At 41.4% G+C, this 18,326-nt stretch overlaps 2 protein-coding genes across 14 annotated transcripts in view; both read left to right on the top strand.

Moving 5' to 3' along the window:
* PPFIBP1 (PPFIA binding protein 1) overlaps positions 1-9,417 on the top strand; it is a 179,248-nt gene extending 169,831 nt beyond the window's left edge. For all 13 annotated transcript variants that reach the window (XM_037915204.2, XM_043538329.1, XM_037915171.2 and 10 more), the window contains 6 exons: positions 613-735; positions 2,116-2,241; positions 3,385-3,573; positions 4,813-4,992; positions 5,329-5,394; positions 6,778-9,417. In XM_037915204.2, coding sequence (XP_037771132.1) covers positions 613-735; positions 2,116-2,241; positions 3,385-3,573; positions 4,813-4,992; positions 5,329-5,394; positions 6,778-6,864 — 771 coding nt within the window. In that variant the 3' untranslated portion in view covers positions 6,865-9,417. The remainder of the gene's footprint in view (positions 1-612; positions 736-2,115; positions 2,242-3,384; positions 3,574-4,812; positions 4,993-5,328; positions 5,395-6,777) is intronic.
* A 124-nt stretch (positions 9,418-9,541) lies between these two features.
* REP15 (RAB15 effector protein) lies at positions 9,542-15,803 on the top strand. The gene has a single exon (XM_027826557.3). It carries the CDS (start codon positions 13,502-13,504, stop codon positions 14,201-14,203), a length of 702 nt encoding a protein of 233 aa, XP_027682358.1. The 5' UTR covers positions 9,542-13,501; the 3' UTR covers positions 14,204-15,803.
* Positions 15,804-18,326: the final 2,523 nt, after the last annotated feature.

The raw sequence follows: 18,326 nt of genomic DNA, 5'->3' as shown, positions 1-18,326 counted from the left end.
TGAGCTAATGGTCAGCTCCTGTTGTCAGTCACCTGACCATCCAGTTCCTTTTCAGAAGCCCCTGAAAAACATTTATCAGCTACAGTAGGTTTGAGGCCAGCATGACTATTTCTTTGTTTTACTATAGGAGCTACCTCTCTTTTCATGGGGATGCTCGCTTTTTCGTATAAGCACTGTGGCTGGAATTTTTTTTTAATGTTTTCCATGTGAAAATTTGTCTGGCTTGGATTAAAATTTTAAAACGAACTTGATATTCTGTGTTCAGAAAGTTATGTTGTTGCTGGTTGCATTGGTGATGACAGATTATGGCACTCTCTCTCTCCTAATCATTCCGCGGAATCCTTTCCACGAACGTCTGTGCACGAAGGAAGTTACACAACAGCTGGTAGAAAGAATTCTGGGAAATGTAGGGGGCAGCAAGGCAAAAAAAATTTTTTTAAATCCGTAAAAATTACCGTGAGGAGGAGCTATCTCAGTATTTCTTAGATGTGGCACTGTAGGCAGACACTAAATCTATCTTTTTCAGGGTATATGTTCTTATAGATTCCAAAAATAAATGGGTGTGTTTGTTTCTGTGTGGGTGTGTTTTCACACCTTTTTAATTTTTTACAGGATGACTTGCTGTCCTTGAAAGTTGTTAGTGTCCTTCACCATCTTAGCATCAAAAGAGCCATTCAGGTCCTGAGAATAAATAACTTTGAACCCAACTGTCTGCGCAGGAGGCCATCTGATGAGGTAACAAGTTTTAAGTGAAGGCTAAATCATGTAGGGTATAATCCACTGGTTTTCCTTACAAGTGATTCTTGCTCTACTCACCCCCAGCCTTGACTGCTACCTGTCTCCAACTCTTCCCCGTCCCTTACTTTTTCCCTTCCTTCAACTTTCAAGTTGGGCCTTACCTATCTGGGACTCTGGCCCCTTTTCTTCCCCTTACCCCAGCCTGTTGAGTCAGTTCCTCTTGTTAAATCTCCCCTTTAATGACTGACTTTCTGGAATATATTCTATGTGCTATTTTAAGGGTAGAAGTGGAATCTATTGATTGTCTTGAATTAGGTGCACAGTTCCTGGTAAAGCTTTTTGTTAAGTCTTTATGAAATCTGTAGTTTTTTTAATATTTACCTTCTAAAATGGGTTGACCCTTGTAATCAAACATTATCTTGGGCTACCACTGGAGCTGTGTTTGTCTTACAGGCAGCTTGCTCTTGAGAGGGAATTATGATACTAAGATAAGGCCACCAGAACTGTGGTTCAAGATGCATCACATCTTTCTCTAAGGGATGCCCAGTATAGCAGTTCTTTGGGGATAACGGATTCTTACATATACTGGTGTAAATTGAAGTCACTCCACTGAAGTTAACAGTGGTGTAAAAACTGGTGTGAGCGACAGCAGAATCAGGCTTTTTGCATTCATGGACACAGCTCACATAATTTTACCATACTTGCTGCATGAGAGATTGGGGTGGGGGAGTTAGAACGTTGACCTCCATCTGAGATAACCAATCAGCTGCAAAGGCATGGATCAGATCAATATGTCTTCAGAAATCTTGCAGCTATATAAAAAATCCAAGTTCTGAATTGGTGTCCTGGTCACAATGAACTGTTTCAAATCACAATGCCTTTTCTAAAAGCTTCCGACAAGTTCTCATGACGTTCACAGGAGCATGAGGTAGCTTTCTTTATTCCACCCTTCAACAGCAGTACCACCAGCCTGTTCAACACACATTAATAAATGATCTTGAAATACCAGACTCGAAGGTGAGGATGCTGAACAAGAGACAGCAGCCAAGGAGCTTGAAGAAGGAAATCTGTTCAACTTGTCAGGCACTTTGTAGGGGGCCTCCTAGTACAGCATCTCTGATGAAGACATGGGCTGGACCCCTACAATTGAGATCTGATTTGAAATTTCCCAATGTTTGGTGGGGGGAGGGGGAGGTCTGGGATTTTGGTCTAGGTGCGTCTCCAGCCTGATAGTATAAAATGCCACAAGGTACCAATAAAAAAGAAAAGTGTTATGCATTTGAGAGTGGAAGGTTGGTTAAAGTGAAGGGCAGAGAAGGAATTAAATTAAAGCTGGAACTAAGAAATCTTCATGACTGTAACTATTCCTGTTCACAGAACAATATCACCCCATCAGAAGTTACTCAGTGGACCAATCACCGTGTAATGGAGTGGTTACGCTCAGTTGACCTAGCAGAATATGCACCTAATTTGAGAGGGAGTGGTGTGCATGGTGGACTTATGGTAAGGGTTTAGTGTTTCACTTATAAGAGACTCCAGATAATATTTTAATACTATATATGGCTAAAACCAATTGTAACTATGTGTTGCCATGTTAGCAATCTCCTTTTTACTTCAGTCTGTCCAAATGGGCCGTCATCTTTAGTAAGCTTCTTGCTGTTAGGAATCTTTATAAACACTGATGTGCTGGCCATTTAGGTAACAATGTTTCTGTACACCTAAATTTTCCCTTGCATTCTCTTTCAGGTAAGGCATTCTCTACTTCTTGCCCTAAACTGTTCTATACTGTTGCTGTGTGCTGTTACACAGCTGGATGTGCTTCTGTAGTGGGAGAGCATTTTGATTCCTGTGACTAGTTTGTGCATCAGTTTGTAAAATACTTTGGGATCGTTCTGGATTTCAGACACTGTACAAATCATCTTCGTACAGTGATATTAATCTCTGCTGGCTCAGATACCACAATCAAGAGCACCATCTAAGTAACTAGGCTGGTAGATCAGATTCTTGTACAGAAACTGATTATAGAATGCAGAACATTGCTGTGCTGTTTGAGAAACGCACCACACAGAACACTTTCACTCTATGCTTATTCACTTTCCATTATATATTGTTGTTAAGCTTAAATAAAGTTCCCAACATTAAAACCGAGATGAAAATTACACATTAACATACTATTATCAGTTTGACAGGATCTCTGAAGCAATCTCTCTAGTCATCCAATCAGAGAAACATTTTTTAAAAAAGAAAGAAGGTGAGGGGGAAGATCTTTTACCATAAATGAAGGCATATTTTAAACATGATGGTGGGTCAGTCTTACTTTCTCTTGTTTACTGGTTTGTTGTCACTGAGAACTCTGCAAAACCACAGGAATAACCCTTTCTAAACCGAACAGATGTTAACTGGAGCAGGTGGGTGAGGTTCTATGGCCTGCAATGTGCAGGAAGTCAGACCAGATGATCATGATGGTCCCTTCTGACCTTAAAGTCTGAGTCTAACCCTTTTCTTCTCTTTTTATAGTGCATTTCCCCTAAAAATGGCCTATGCAACCCAAAAAATGCCCATAAAGTCTGGCATGGCCGCTGGCATCCTCAAGACCTAATCCAAGGGTATTGATTTCAGTTTGACTCTCTGTGGTTTGTTTCATAGGTCTTGGAACCTCGTTTTAATGTGGAAACCATGGCACAGTTGCTGAACATCCCACCAAACAAGACGCTGCTGAGACGCCATTTGGCGACCCATTTCAATTTACTGGTTGGTCAGGATGCCCAACATCAAAAGCGTGAAGCCATGGAATCTCCAGACTATGTCCTTTTAACGGCTACTGCCAAAGTGAAGGTAGGTCAGTGCTTATTACTGTCCAGTGTATGTGTGCATTTTAAGAAGCAGTTAAACTGCCACTTTGCCAGACATGTGGTGGTTTTACAAGCATTCAGGGTGCTGTTCCCTGAGGCTTTGTGGGGCAGAAGGGAGGAAAGCTAACTCAGTTAGTAGAGCATCACACTCTTAATCTGAGAGCCCAAGATTCAAGTTCCTGCTCAATCCAAGTGCTTTTTAGAGTGGGAGGGTGATCAGTGGCGAAGATGCTAGGCTGAGTTAGGAGAGCTGTAGGACCCTACCAAATTCACAGCCGTGAAAAACGCATCACTGACCGTGATATCTGGTCTCCCCTGTGAAATTTGGTCTTTTGTGTACCGTTTCCCTATACGATACAGATTTCACCAAGCAGACCAGCGTTTCTCAAACTGGGGGTCCCACCCCAAAAAGGGCTTATGGGGATCGCAAGGTTATTTTAGGGGGCATCGTGGTATTACCACCTTTACTTCTGCGCTGCCTTCAGAGCTGGGTGTACAGAGAGCGGCGGCTGTTGGCTGGGCGCCCAGCTCTGAAGGCAGTGCCCCACCCACAGCAGCGCAGAAGTAAGGGTGGCAATACCGCGACACACCCCCCCCCTTCAATAACCTTGTGACGACACTCCCCTCCTTCCCCCCCCCATCATCTTTTGGGTCAGTACCCCTATAGTTACACCAGCGTGAAATTTCAGATTTAAATAGCTGAAATCATGACATTTTAAAATCCCATGACTGTGAAATTGACCAAAATGGACTGTGAATTTGGTAGGGCCCTACAGATCTAGAATCGGTTCCTGGCTCTGCTGCAGGCTTTGTGTGTGACCTTGTGTGATGTGTCTGTGCTTTAGTTTCCCAGTGGTAAATGAAGATAATGCTTCCTTTCTTCTGTCTTTTGCCCTGTTCATTTATATTTGTAAGCTGCTTGGGACAGAGACAGTCTCTTACTCTGTGTGTGTGTTCAGTATTTAACACAATGGGACCCTGATCTCAGTTGTGAATCTCTAGGTGCTACTGTCACACAAATAATAAGAAGAATGAGGATCTGTTTCTTCCTGGTTTTGGTTGTAGTGAAATTTGAAATATTCAGGCTAACGTGTTTAGGATCTGAGCCTCTATTATTTGTTTGCAGTTAAATACCTGATGGAAGAATAAAAGCTTAATTAAATCCAGGCTGAGTAAATTACCAAATTCCTGATTTTATGACAGTTTTTTCCAACTTTTTAAGCCAAAGAAGCTTGCCTTCAGCAATTTTGGAAGTCTGAGGAAGAAGAAGCAGGATGATGTGGAAGAGTATGTGTGCCCGATGGAACTGGGACAGGCATCTGGAAGTGGGTCTAAGAAAGGATTTAAGGCTGGCTTGGATATCCGAGTGTATGACGATGACGATTTGGATAGACTGGAGCAGGTGAACCAACTTTTGCTGTTTGTATTCGGCGATGGCGCTGTTGGGTTTGAATGGCATACCCAGTGTTGTTTACCTTGGCTTGTTTAACTCCTTGTCACCAGCAGTCATGGAACACCATGGTACTGCCAAAAAATATGGTTCCTGACACAAGTCCAAAGGAACTACTTATGTGCAGAATTTGGACCTTAATTTGGCACAAGTAAGCTTTTCCACAACACCAAAACTTACTCCCCCACAATTGGCATAATGAAGCATGTTTGTTGCTTAATGCATTTACTGAATTACCACCACAGATGAGTATAAATAATTTTTTCCCCTGTGACCTGTTTCTTGTAGATGGAAGATTCGGAAGGGACAGTGAGGCAAATAGGAGCATTCTCTGAAGGCATCAACAACTTGACAGTAAGCCTTAAAATACTGCCAGTAGAACTAAAATGTCCGTGCTTTGAATATGGCCCAAAACCTTAGACAACCTCCTGTACTAAGAAATGTCCCAAAGTATTGCCAAGCACAGCTCTACTTCACTCTTCTTAGCAGACCATCTGTGTTTGGGAGCTGACTTTTTTTTTTTTTTTTTTTTCCCCAGCCCTTTGGGTGGTTGCTTTGGGCAGGTTTTAGTCTATTGCGGAACTTGGTGAAAGTTCATTTTTCTATTGTGAAACTCCTGCTATATTTAAGTTGACTGAAAGTCCAGAATTATTGTGCAAATCGGAGTTCTGCTTATATTTAACGCTAAGGTTTTGTCATGGTTATTTTTAGTAAAAGTCATAGATAGGTCATGGGCAATAAACAAAAATTCACAGGAGCTGTGACCTGTCTGTGACTTTACTAAAAATAACCAGGGGAGGTGGGGACAGGGATAAGTAGGGGTGGAAGAATGACAGCTGGAGTCCCATGAGAGAGGGACTGACAGGCGGAGCCCCACTGCCATGTGGGGTGGGGCACACAGGCCCAGCTCCAGGAGCCACAGTGGGGGTGCGCAGCCACAGGGGGGGCGCATAGCCTCCACTCCAGAGCTGGCTGCGGGGCAGGGGCACAGAGTCCTGGCGCCAGCCCCAGCCACAGGTACACGGTGGAGGGAAGAGGGGCACACGGCCCTGGGAAGCCGCGAGGTGTCCCACCTCCAGCCCCAGCTTCAGCCGTTGACAGCTGAAGCCGAAGAAGTCACGCAGGTCTGGTAAAGTCGCTGAATCCGTGACTGCTGTGACATCCGTGACTACATCATAGCCTTAGTTATCGTGAACCACCACAAAGAATTTCCCAGGTGTGGTTTGGTTTGGGTTGGTTTTCTGTAAAATCATGGGCTCCAACCTGAACCCAAATCTGGTCTTTTTTCACCACGCTGCAAAGGAGCTAAACAACAGCCAGATACCATAGCTGAAGGTTCCCCTAGTGGGGAGGAGTCCCCAGTGTGTAGAGCCTCCAATAGCTGACTCCTGCATCATCACTGGTGTAGGGGTAATCCTGCTGGGGATGAAGGGTGTGGCCACTATGGCAATCTCTGGCTGGTGGATGGCCCTTTATCAGCAGAGGCAGCCAGGCATACTGGGACTGCTCTACATTATGCCAAAGACCAAAACAGCTTTAGGATCAGGGAGCTGCAAATGATTCTCTACTGTCATCTCCACCCAGCATATACTGGATGCAGAAGAGGAGTGGGGTGAATGACTTCACCCTAGAGGATTCACTACAGTTGCATTACGTTTTATTTTCCTGAGACTACACAATTCTGAGTTCTTAATTTTGTCAGAGTCTGTGTTAATTCTTCCTTTGTTTCCTTTGCAGCACATGTTAAAAGAAGACGAAATGTTTAAAGACTTTGCTACTTGCTCTCCTTGCGCCAGTATAACAGATGAAGATTCAAATGTGTGACCATAACTGCCGAATACCAGTAAAGAATTCAGTTTCTTATATGCTAGGAACATCGTCGTTATATGTGATGGGCAGCAGATCATGTACATTACATTGTTCTTGCTTCTGTTTGTTAGAAGTGATATTTTTGAGTGGATAAGGAGAAAAGGTGCCTATTCTAAAGTTGCCATAAAAAATAAACCAACCAGACACTGGTGAGCGGCAGTGTAATTGTTTTTACTATATTTAATGTACAAACCTGTGACATATATTCCAAAGTATTGCATTTACAATGGGCTGCCATAATGCTCTTTATGCTTATTCGTGTTGTGAAATGTGCGGTTTCAAAATAATAGGAAACATTCAACTTGTAAATAACCTGTATCAGCATTCAGTGTGGCTTTCAGCTGAAAAAAGATATCACTGGTGTCCTATTTTAATGGATTTGTCCAAAGTAAATACCAGTTCTTTCGTTTCGTATCCAGCGTAGGCCTCCGGGCCCCACTGCCCTACACAAAACTCAAGGTAACTCTTGACTGTTGCTGTCTTATTTTTATACTGTTTTATATATAAAAAAAAATTATATGAAGTGCATGTAAAGCAGAAGTTTTATTTTGTGACATAAAGTGGTGAAAGGTTCAATTGTTTTTTAAAGGGATGATCCCAGTTTGCAAACCAGCTGGTTACTGGAAAAGTCGTACTGACCTTTGAACTGTTTACTTCCTTTTGTTTTTAATTTTTGCAACGTGTCGTCAACATTCTTATGTTTTGGATGAAGCTATTGTGAAATGTAGATCTGCTTGCATCACATTTCTAAATCTGTAATATCTGAAATTTCTCTTCTTTTCTTTTTTCCTCCAGCAGCAACTATTAACATTAAAGTAAGGTTTTAATGGTATTAAAAATATTCTGGAAAATTCACAGCTTGAAATTGAGGAATGCTCAGTGTGGGGAAGGATATTTCTGTATTGTGTTTCCAATAGGATGGCTTGTATAGTTGCAAAAGTTATGTAGAGAAACATATAGGAAATGTATAATTTCCCAGCATTAAACCTAAGGCAGGGTTTTGCCGCAAGAATAAGTCCAATACCAAAACACACGTTGCCTAATACTTATGCCTCTGTAAAGCACTGCTCCTTTTCTGCTTTGAAATAATCAGGTTTCTAAAATTCTGACTAGCCAGTGAAAATCTTGTGTCCGACATTCTACAGAGCTTGATAGTTCTTATCAAAAAATGCTAGCTCTTTGTCTGTTAAAATGATGATTGTTAAGGTGTTGAATGTTGCATGTATTGTAACACAATGGCATGATGCTTCATTACTTGTGGGGAAAAAAACTACAGCTAGATTAATTATTTTACCATGTTGTTTGCTTTAACAGAAGGGTTTCATCATGCTTTTCGTCATCGTTCTTGTTACAAGCATTGGGAAGGACGCTGTTCTAGATAAGTTGGTTATTACAGTCTAACCAATGTTAGATTTATGGCAATTTCAATACATCTGATGTATTGTTACAGAAGTTGGGAAGGCAATCGAGACGTTATCAAGATTTTTAATATGGGCTTCTACAAGTTGCTGGGAGGGATTTGAGACTTTTTGACGGTTAGCAGTATAACCGTGTACGCTGTTACCAGTCTGGTTTTTTACAGGATGGGCAGCCCAGGTTTATATTTATTTATAACTACAATAACTTCAATAGAACCAATTACGTTATGCATTACATTGAACTTTGCCATTCGTTGCTTACTAACTAGAGCCTGGCAAATAATTCATAATGAATTATTTATTCATTATTCAAAATTATTGATGGAATAATTTCTGCAAATAATTCTTGGTCTATAGCTTGATCGTCAGCAATTTCTTGTGATGGTTTGATATCTGAGCTATTTTGATTGGACAGCTAGGTCACGTGGTAAGCGTCTGTTCCCTGACTGGCTAAGTGTAACACTTAGAATAAGGTCTCCAGTGTGAATACTTGTGAATTTGAAGTTTGCTTTCTGTGAATATTCTGCAGTATAATTACTGTTTGTTTTGAAATAGTGCCCAACCAGGGATCCGGGTCCTGTTGTGCTAGGCACTGCACAAACACAAGAAGACATGGGCCCCTGCCCTTGGGAACCAACAGTTGCTTAAAATTCACTCATTTGCAAACTCTCTTGGAAGTGAGCACAATAGTTAAAACATTCACAGAAAGAGATCCCAAGGGGATTAGAAACATACATATTGAAACAAATATTCACAGAAAGCTGTTTTTTTCCCCCATTCAGCCCTATCAATAAGCCTATTGAGAGCTTTAGATGTTCATTTGTTTTTAATTTTAATGTAAATAGAGGTCTTTTCAAAAATCATTCTTTTCAGCAGTTTACTGGTTGGAAAAAGGCCATCCTATCCAAGCTACCTATCATCTGAACTTTGATTATTTTATGGAGAGAGTAATATAAATGCTAAAATAAAGTCAGGAAGTTAAAACAAACATACACTTATGATATTTTAAATTTTGTGTGTAAAGAGGGGCAACATAAACTAATATGTATTGCTGTGTAAAAGCAAATAAAGTCTGTTGGAAAATGCCAAATATTTCTGGGCTTCTGCATTTTTAAAATAATATCTCAATTGTCTGTCTTCTTTATAGTTTCAATTGACCTTAGAATACTTTTCAAACTAATTTTCTGGAAAGTTATGTTCTCGTCGTTTAAAAGGGGGAGAAAAAAAAAAAAAAAAAGCCAAGCAGAATTCCAGTGGTTATATGTTTATTCATCCAACCATCCATATATAAAGTTCTATTAGGCTAGCCGATTCTTTGGTTTCTAAGGGGTCTCCAGTTTTATTTCTGAGAGAGAGACCTAAACTTGCCCAGCTTGATGGCAACAATGTCATGAAAAAGCTCTGCACTCTGTTCCTGGGTTGTTCAATAATGATCTCTCAAAGCCGCGTTAGTTGACCCATTGATCTCTTGATACCGTGCCATAGTGGATTTGCACTGTGAAAAGTGAAATGATGATATTTTGGCACATCTGCAAAGAGTTTCAAAGTGCTGTGCAAACAGTAGTTAAGCTTCACAAAATCCTGTTTTGAAGTAGGGGAACAGAGGCACAGATAGGTTAAGTGACTTGCCCAGGGTCACATAGGTAGTCTCTGACAGGGCAGGGAATATAGAACCATGATTCCCAATCTTGTGCTTTAAGCGCAAGACCTGCCTTTCTCAGGAAATGGAGGAGAATGAACTGGAAGCTAGAATACATTAAATAAAACTTTTCTGTATGTTTATTTACAATGATGAGCAGAAGTGGACCTTGAGCTATATAGAGTTCTTATTCAAAAAAGCTCTTTGAGATTAGCTCATCATTGATTATGGTCACTTTTTAAAATGACATTTTAATTTTCTTTAGCCTTTTATTTTTCAGGAAAAATTCTGCCTCTCTCCCAGTTATGGTTGCTTCCTAGCAATCCTTCTCATGGTATCACTTTGTGGAAGAAGGCCTGCACCTCCTTCACCACAACCTTGTACCTTTTTATGCCTCTCAGTTCCACTGACCACATGACCCCTCAGTATGAACACTCACCACTGCCCCACAAATATCTCCATTTAACCACTGTGTCTTCAACATTTTATTTGCAGCAGGACATTTCCCTACTAAGTGACTGCTCTCTTCCTCCCAATAGGGAGGCTCTCAGTATATTGTGCAGCTGTGAAAATTGAACCAGAACCTTCAGGCTTTTGGGAATACGAATACCAACATCTAGTTCTTATACAGCACTTTTCATCCATGGATCTCAAAGTGCTTCACAAAGGAGGTGAGCATCATGCTCCCCATTTTCCAGATGGGAAATTGAGGCACAGGGAGGTCACCCAGCAGGCCAATGCCAGAGCCAGGAATAGAATCCAAGTCTCCCAAGTCCCAGTCCAGTTCTCTTATCCACATGGCTATAGCCCAGCATAAGGCTCTAATACAGAGGTGCTCAAACCGGGGGAGGGAGTGCACGGGAAGCTTTAGGGGGGAAAAAAACCTTCCTGTGCACATTTTACCCACTGCAATGAATAGCAAAGCTCATTCCTCCAGACATATCAGGTCCTCAGAGGGCACTGTGTATCTTGACGGATTTCTGTTACGCCTGCAAAGCATTATACAAAGTTTTTGCCCCCTGTATGTTAATCCGTTTGCTGCAACACAGTGTGCACATTTACTTGTAAGCATCAACCACAATTGCAGTTTTGCTTTTGCTCTTATTACAGTGGATCACTGGCTCTTTTTGAATCAATGCCTTAATGGGTTTCATATTTAGTGAGAGTTGCATGTTGATTTTTTTAAAAATCCATATACGTACTTCTGTGGCGGAGGGTGGGGGTCACGCTGGTAACTATTATAGACACAAAGAAGGGGCGTGCAATCAAATAAGTTTGAGTACCATTGTCCTAACGGCTCCAGGTGCTGCATCTTCGTGCATGCCAGCTAACCACACAGGTTCTGTTTCTATATTGTGACCTAAATTGACTGTTTGGAGTAAACATCTTAATTTTTTTTTCTTTCCAAAGAGCTTTGAGTGTATCTTATTATAATAGGACTTGTTTATTCCTTGCAATGTAGAACTAAAAAGTTTGGGACTCAGATACCACATAACTTGCAGTGATTGGAAAAATATTTTCTGTTTGTAATTTAGATGTACATCTCTTCAAATCTTGAAACAAATATGATCTTGAGAGATGGGGAGGAATACTTCAAAGACGAACTGCAAAGCTTTTCGAAGCAAATGAAACAAAACCTCTTCCATATCCAAATCAGTAAAAGATTGTGTCCTCAGATTAGGGAAATGCTCTGCTTTGTGTTACATCCTCTGAAGAGGAGCCACACAAAATTGTTGGCAAGCAAATAAGAACTGATTTCCAGTCTCTTGTAATTTCTGAGTCTATACAGGCCCCTGATTCTGCTACTGATTGGCATATTAAACAGTTTAGTTCTTTTAGTCATAAAAGACTGGACACTGGGGACAGTTAAAGCTTAGGGAATCATCTGCTTGGAGGTGACTAGTTGAATCTGTGGATGCAGATGAGTTTCCGTAAGAGAAAGCACAGAAGAGAGATGTTAGGCCTGCCAACAAATAAGGAGAGAGAGAAGATTGAGTGGGGGTCACTGAAGCAGTGGCCAACATGGAAGGAGAACGGGGAGCTTCAAAACACTAAAGTAGAAAGGAAGAGAAGTTAATCAGTGATATTAAAGATTACAACTAGATCAAAAAGAGCAAGAGCAGAGACTTGCACCTTAATCTTACCTCTGAAGAAGTTGTTGGTGACCTTCATGAGGGAAGTTTTTGTGGAGTGGAGAAGGGCTGAAGTAGCTCAGGAAGAGATTGGAGGAGAAGAAGCCTAACCAGCAGAGAGTAGATAACATGCACAAGGATTTGCAAGAGAGAGGGGAGAAGAAAGATAAGATAAGTTGGTAAGGCCTGTGCATTTGAGGGAGGTGTTTTGGGTTTTTTTTAGGTTGAGAGAAGAGAGACAAGCATGCTTGTTGGCTGGTGGAAAACAGCCAGCAGGCCAGGAGTGGGAGGATGGGAAGTATGATGAGATGGTTGAGAGATTAAAGGCAGAGAGTTAGAAGGAAGATCTCCATATCAATGACTGCCATCAAAAAGGGAAAGGAGGAATGGAGAGGAGAAGGAATAAAGTTCTTACAGGACAGTGTTTGACAATATTGATGAGATCCTGGGCAGAGGAAGTGGTTTCATTGAAGAATTGAGGTTTGGAAGTAGCAGAACTAAAACTGGCCTGGGTTCATCCAGGCAAATGCTATGAAGATGGCATGCATCTGACTATCATGTTTAGCGAATCCAAGAAAAGAGAGGAGGGGGATGGATTCTTTAAGAATGGAAGAGCTTATTTATATAAACTGTTATGTAGGTGGTGTATGGAACAGCCCTAGTGTCTGGGTTTCCCCAGGAGAAGGACAGTACAGGCAGGTAGGAACAGTGTAAGCTTCCCCACCTTGTCATGCAAATGTCCCCCCATCCTTGACTTGCAAGGTATTTCTCTGGGGCAAGTGGATAACCTAGCTTCCATTCTTTCCTTGGCCTTTCTCCTGGGTACTAGTTATTGCTAGCAAATTTTGCAAAATGGACAAGTGTCCACTAGGAATGCACCTGAAACCACCCGCTCATTTCACACAGCTCTCTGAAGAGCTGTCAGATGGCAATGAAGGTTGGTCTCTACTGTCCTGAGCTGAATTTGAACCAGTGTCCTGGATGGCTCCATATTCCCATGAGCCAGCCAGCCTGCCTAGAAGGGCTTGTTTGTTAAAAACAGAAAAGGATACGGTAAGTTAAACAACTGGTGCTGGAATTAACGATGAAGGTGTAAAGTCTGAATAATGCACACTGAGGAAGTGCTACTGTGTGTGAAAGCTACCCAACCTGTTCAGCTGGTTTCTGGTAGTGAGCTGGATGAGAGCATGCCCAGAAAAATGTGTATCTGCCTTTCCGGAACTGTGACCTGTTTGCACAGCATAGCTCTGCTATTGGTGTGACTTTTTTCTGGAAAGCAGTGGGTGAACATTGTGCATATTTAAAGGTATGACTTAACCGAGTGACCACGCAGCTTTCACTGAGAGGAAAAAGAAGCTACCCCAGAGCATTCTGCATGTGGGAATATCTTTTTTGCCGAGAAAATGGGCCAGAAATTATCACAGGAATATAACGAGAAAAACAAGGCTGACATTCTCATTATAAATGAGGTGTTCAGCCAAGGAGTGGTCCATGCATCTCAAAAGCTGAAAGAATACCTTGGATTTGAAGATCCTCAGAGCCAATTCCGCCCAGCCATGGATACTTTAAATGAGATCTTTTTGGTTAACTTCATCAGTTTCTGTATTGAAAAAGGAGTGGAGGAGCGTATCGCGACCAGCAAAATGACAAAGCAACAGTCTTTGCTGCTTGGGATTGACTGGATCTGGACTTTATCTGGAGCCGACAAACAAATCAATCTTCAGATCGCCGTGCAGTCTTTGCAAATGGCTGAGCTCCTCCATGATGAAACTGGGCCCAGCAAGGAAGCCACGTTAGCAGACCAGCCTTTCAAAAACCAAAGCAGGTTTGAGAAGCTGGAAGAGTTCTGCACACTGGTGGGACAAGACTGCCTGGGCCTCTTTATAATGTTTGGAGTACCAGGGAAGCCTAAGGATATCAGAGGAGTCCTGCTGGACAGCATCAACAAGGAGAAACGAAAAAATCACCTGTCAGGCGAGAATGCTCTAAAGCAGTTCGTCTTGAACACTGACAGCTTCCTCTCCACAAAAGAAATGCTTGAAAACTGCCTCTGTAAGAAAAATGGGCTCAAGGAGGTGGGCAAGGTGTATATTAACTTTCTTTAAACTCCTGGTTTATGGTAAAAGGGCTGTGAACCCAATCACCAAAGAATATCCAGTCCTGGTCTTTCAACCATCTGCATTTCTTTCTCTCTCACACACTACTGAACATAGTTACTTAGTCCAGGCAGTTGATTTTTATAGAACCTAAGATGATTAACTCTCTTTCCAGTTTTTAAATCAACACTATATACATTCCAGAAAATGTGTTCGTACCAGAGGCTTAATTTTAAGAATATTCTGTTCTTCAGAACTTTACTACTCCACACCCAAACCTTTGAAAGATCTTTTGGAAGAGTTGAGTTCACTACATTTACCTAGAGAGTGTGGGCACTTCTTAAACAGAAAGTTGCTATAAAGACCGTTGTTGTTTTTTTTTTATTTGGAATGAGAGAGAAGGGCAATGATGCCATGATTTTATAATGCTGGGTGTAAAATCTCAGTTGTTGCATGATTGCAGAGACTAATCCTGCTGTGGCATGGATGTAGACTGAATGATCGTAAGAAGCTTTCCTATATGTAACTCTTTTCACTAGTAAATGGTAGTCTGTTAATCATTTATTATTGTATTGCTGTAATGCCTAGACTTTGTAATGTCTTTGGAATCATACCTTGCAGAAAACACCTCGTAAGAGACAAAATCCCAGCCCCAAAAACACTAGACGAGGCAGACAAAGCGGGGGAGGTTAGGACTGAAAGAAAGTATCACTATTTGGTTAAAGGAAAGTGGTCTTGCAGAGTATTTTAAGACTTAAAATAGGGGGTGAAATCCTGGCTTCGCTGAAGTCCATGGCAGTTTTGCCATTGACTTCAATGGCGATAGAACAGTGGTTCTCAAACTTTTGCACTGGTGACCCCTTTCACACAGAAAGCCTCCGAGTGCGACCCCTCCTTTATAAATTAAAAACACTTTGTATATATTTAAAACCATTATAAATGCTGGAGGCAAAGCAGGATTTGGGGGTGGAGGCTGACAGCTCGGGACCCCCCCATCTAAGAACCTTGTGACCCCCTGAGGGGTCCCGACCCCCAGTTTGAGAACCCCTGTGATAGAATTTCACGCTGTCTTGTACTTGAAGTTAAATCCCCCATGTATTACATATGCTCTCCGTGTGCTTTTAATTATTAAGAGATTAATTATTCTTTTCAACATTTTAGGACTTAGTCATGCTCCATTGTCAGCCACATTCTTGATTTCCCACCCTTCTCCCTGTCTAATTTGTAGTTAGCAACATGTGAGTTTCAGGTTGTATAATCCCAAATACTTTTTCAAGGGAGACCAAGTAGTGATTATGTGTATAAGAGGAATTTACAAATTCACTATGTGGTCACAAATTAAATGACTTTGGTTACTTGGTAGTGATACTTTAAACCAGCTTACACCTTTGAAAAGACTTTACATTCTATACTTGTCGATATTTAACTTTTGGGATATTAAGCTCCTTTTCACAAATTCTTTTCATATTTTTTCTACTTTAAGTTGTATAGTCAAATTTCTATTTTAATGTAAAAATTGTATTCGACAAAATAAAACACGTAATATTGAGAATCAATTAGCTGTACTGAATTTGCAATCTTTGTGGTTATGAAAATGGAGATATTATGGCCTGATGTAACTCAGGCATACCTCAGCTAAAGTCAGTTGCCTTACACCAGTATAAAAGAGAGCTCAGAATCAAGCCTGGAATTCCTAGCAGATTTCTGTGACGCAAGGAATTACGCCCATCGGTGAACTGAAAATACAAGAAGGAAAAACAGTAAGGGCACTGCAATTTGTCTTTAAGTGAGCAGCCAAGATCCACAACAATCAGCTATCCTATTAGGAGAAGCCTTGCATATGCTAAAACGGTTCTTTGAGATCAGGATTGTCTAACAGAAGTGGTCCTTAGTGTAGATTTCAGTGTATTTAAGTATTGAGGGGTTCAGTAAGGTGGAGAGGATAAAACTTGGTCTCTTAAAAATAGATACTTTGGGGGTGACTATCCAGCTTTTTGTTTGAACTTGGTAGCACATTCCATTGCCTTCATTATAAAAATCCTTGCAAGAACAGTCTTGTGAAAGTCTCAGTTATCCATTAGTTTGGTAACTTATTTATTAATGGAGTTAGTCATGAATATTTTGTCAAAATGGTTTGTTTCAACATAGAATGCTGTTTTTGCATCACTGAAATTTTTCAGTAGAAACTTTAGATGTTGCTGACATCTTTCAGTTTTCCTTTGGGAAAGTCAAAGGGCAATGTTTTGCTTTGGGTTGGGTTAACCTGAAGTGGAACATTTCAGTTTAGTTTCCAGGTCAATCTACTAACCTGTGTCCATCACAGCTGCTGTGGTACCTCATGTGAGTTGTAGTTCTCATGCCTCAAGCGCCATGTGGAAAAGATGCTAAGTTCATGTATTATTTTTAGGAATGGTATGTCTGACTCAATTTCTCTGCTCCCTTTTGCATTGTTACCCTGTGTATTCTTTCCTGGGACAAAGGGTAAGCAATGAAACAAGCATGCGTTGCATAGCCATGTAGGGGGAGGGAGATGAATGGTGTATCAAGAACTGCTAAGGTATTAATGGAGTTACCTTAGAACTAAGCTAGAAGACAACTGGCTGGACCAGAGGCACAGGTCCCATGAGAACAATGTGACCAGACCTCTCAACCCCCCAGACTCTGAAATAAGGGACACAAGATGGACATCAATTTATTTGATTGCACATACTGTTTTATTTATTCTTTAAAATGTACCAGCATGCATGAGTTTCCCAATGCGTTATCATCTACTCAGGGAGCAGCCTGGGCAGCCCCAGAAACACAAAGAGCAGAAAGAGAATTTCCTGTTTCTATCACCCTTTCCCCATACTTCCCATTACCCCCACCCCTTCCCTTAACCTTGTTTCTGACTCCTGTTCCCTTCTCTGTCACTGCCTTTCCTCCCCTCTCTACCCTGCAGGTTAAAATTGGCCCATCCACCAGCACCAAAGTTTCTGCCCAGCATGAGCAGGAGGGGCCTCATGCTGTCTTCTCACCTGTTTCCTCTGAGGGATGACTGCAGGACCCCAGGACATCCTTAACAATGGGAGCCAGATGGGGGGTCTGAACATGACTGAAGTGTGAGAGGACTGCAATGAGATCCTGTTTTACCAGGACAGGTTGGGGGGAAATCCAGGTGCTGCAACCAGGTGCTGCAACCAGGCACATGCAGTTTTGCTTTACCCAAGCTAATGTCCCTCCATTTTATATTCCAATTGACTAATAAAATGGTGTCTTGTTCAGTGACAGGCTGTCAACATGTCTGCAGAGCTCCCATGAGGGTAAGCAGGCATCCAGCTCCTTTGGAGCTTGTGAGAAACACAGGTGCTGAAGCCAGGGACCCAGTCTGAGTAGCAGAGCCCCAGGGCCACCATGTGCCAAAAAGGCCAAGCAGTAAGAAAGGTAGACGGCATATCAAGCTGTGTGCATCTGTCATGTGACATGCCATTCTCCTCTGTGGGCTTTTTGGAACTTTTCATTCCACAACACGTTGATATTTCCACTTTTGTTCTGACTGGTAATATTCAGATTTTTGACCAACTCTACTTACTGTTAAACCTACCCTCAGACTGATGTGGTGTTTGCAGGCACGTGTTCAGAGAGCGGAAACCTAAACTTCAGTTTTCCCTGAAGTGAGTTTCTTGTACCTTTTAATTTAAACGTGCAGCTGGCTTTAACTTGAGTTAGGCAATACAGTTTGTGTCAAAAATACAAGTAGTAGAGGCCCTAGCCTCAGCCAATAATGTAAAAAAGCACCATTTTGCAAAGTAAAATCTATTTTTTTTACTTTAGACAAATGGGGCTAGATCTTTGGTTGGTATATAGCAACAGAGTTTTCTATGGATTGACACTCATTTACCCCATGTAAGCACGCTGGGAAATATTTTATAAAGCAAAGCCGTTTCCTAATAAGACCTCACTATAGTATTTGTTAATTAACTTTGCCAAGAAGTGTGGTGACACAGCAAGGTATTTGGTAAGACTGGATCTGAGAAAGACCACCAACTTGTGAGGTTTTAAGCGGTCAGTCTCCTCTAATCCTTCAATGTAAAAACCTTTTTTAAAAGTAAGAAATGTAATTAAGACATTTAACATTGTGTGTGCATGACTG

Source organism: Chelonia mydas, chromosome 1, assembly GCF_015237465.2.
Source record: "Chelonia mydas isolate rCheMyd1 chromosome 1, rCheMyd1.pri.v2, whole genome shotgun sequence".
Taxonomy (NCBI): domain Eukaryota; kingdom Metazoa; phylum Chordata; order Testudines; family Cheloniidae; genus Chelonia; species Chelonia mydas.
The sequence above is the reverse complement of the archived record's forward strand: the minus strand, read 5'-3'. Positions and strand labels throughout refer to the sequence as shown.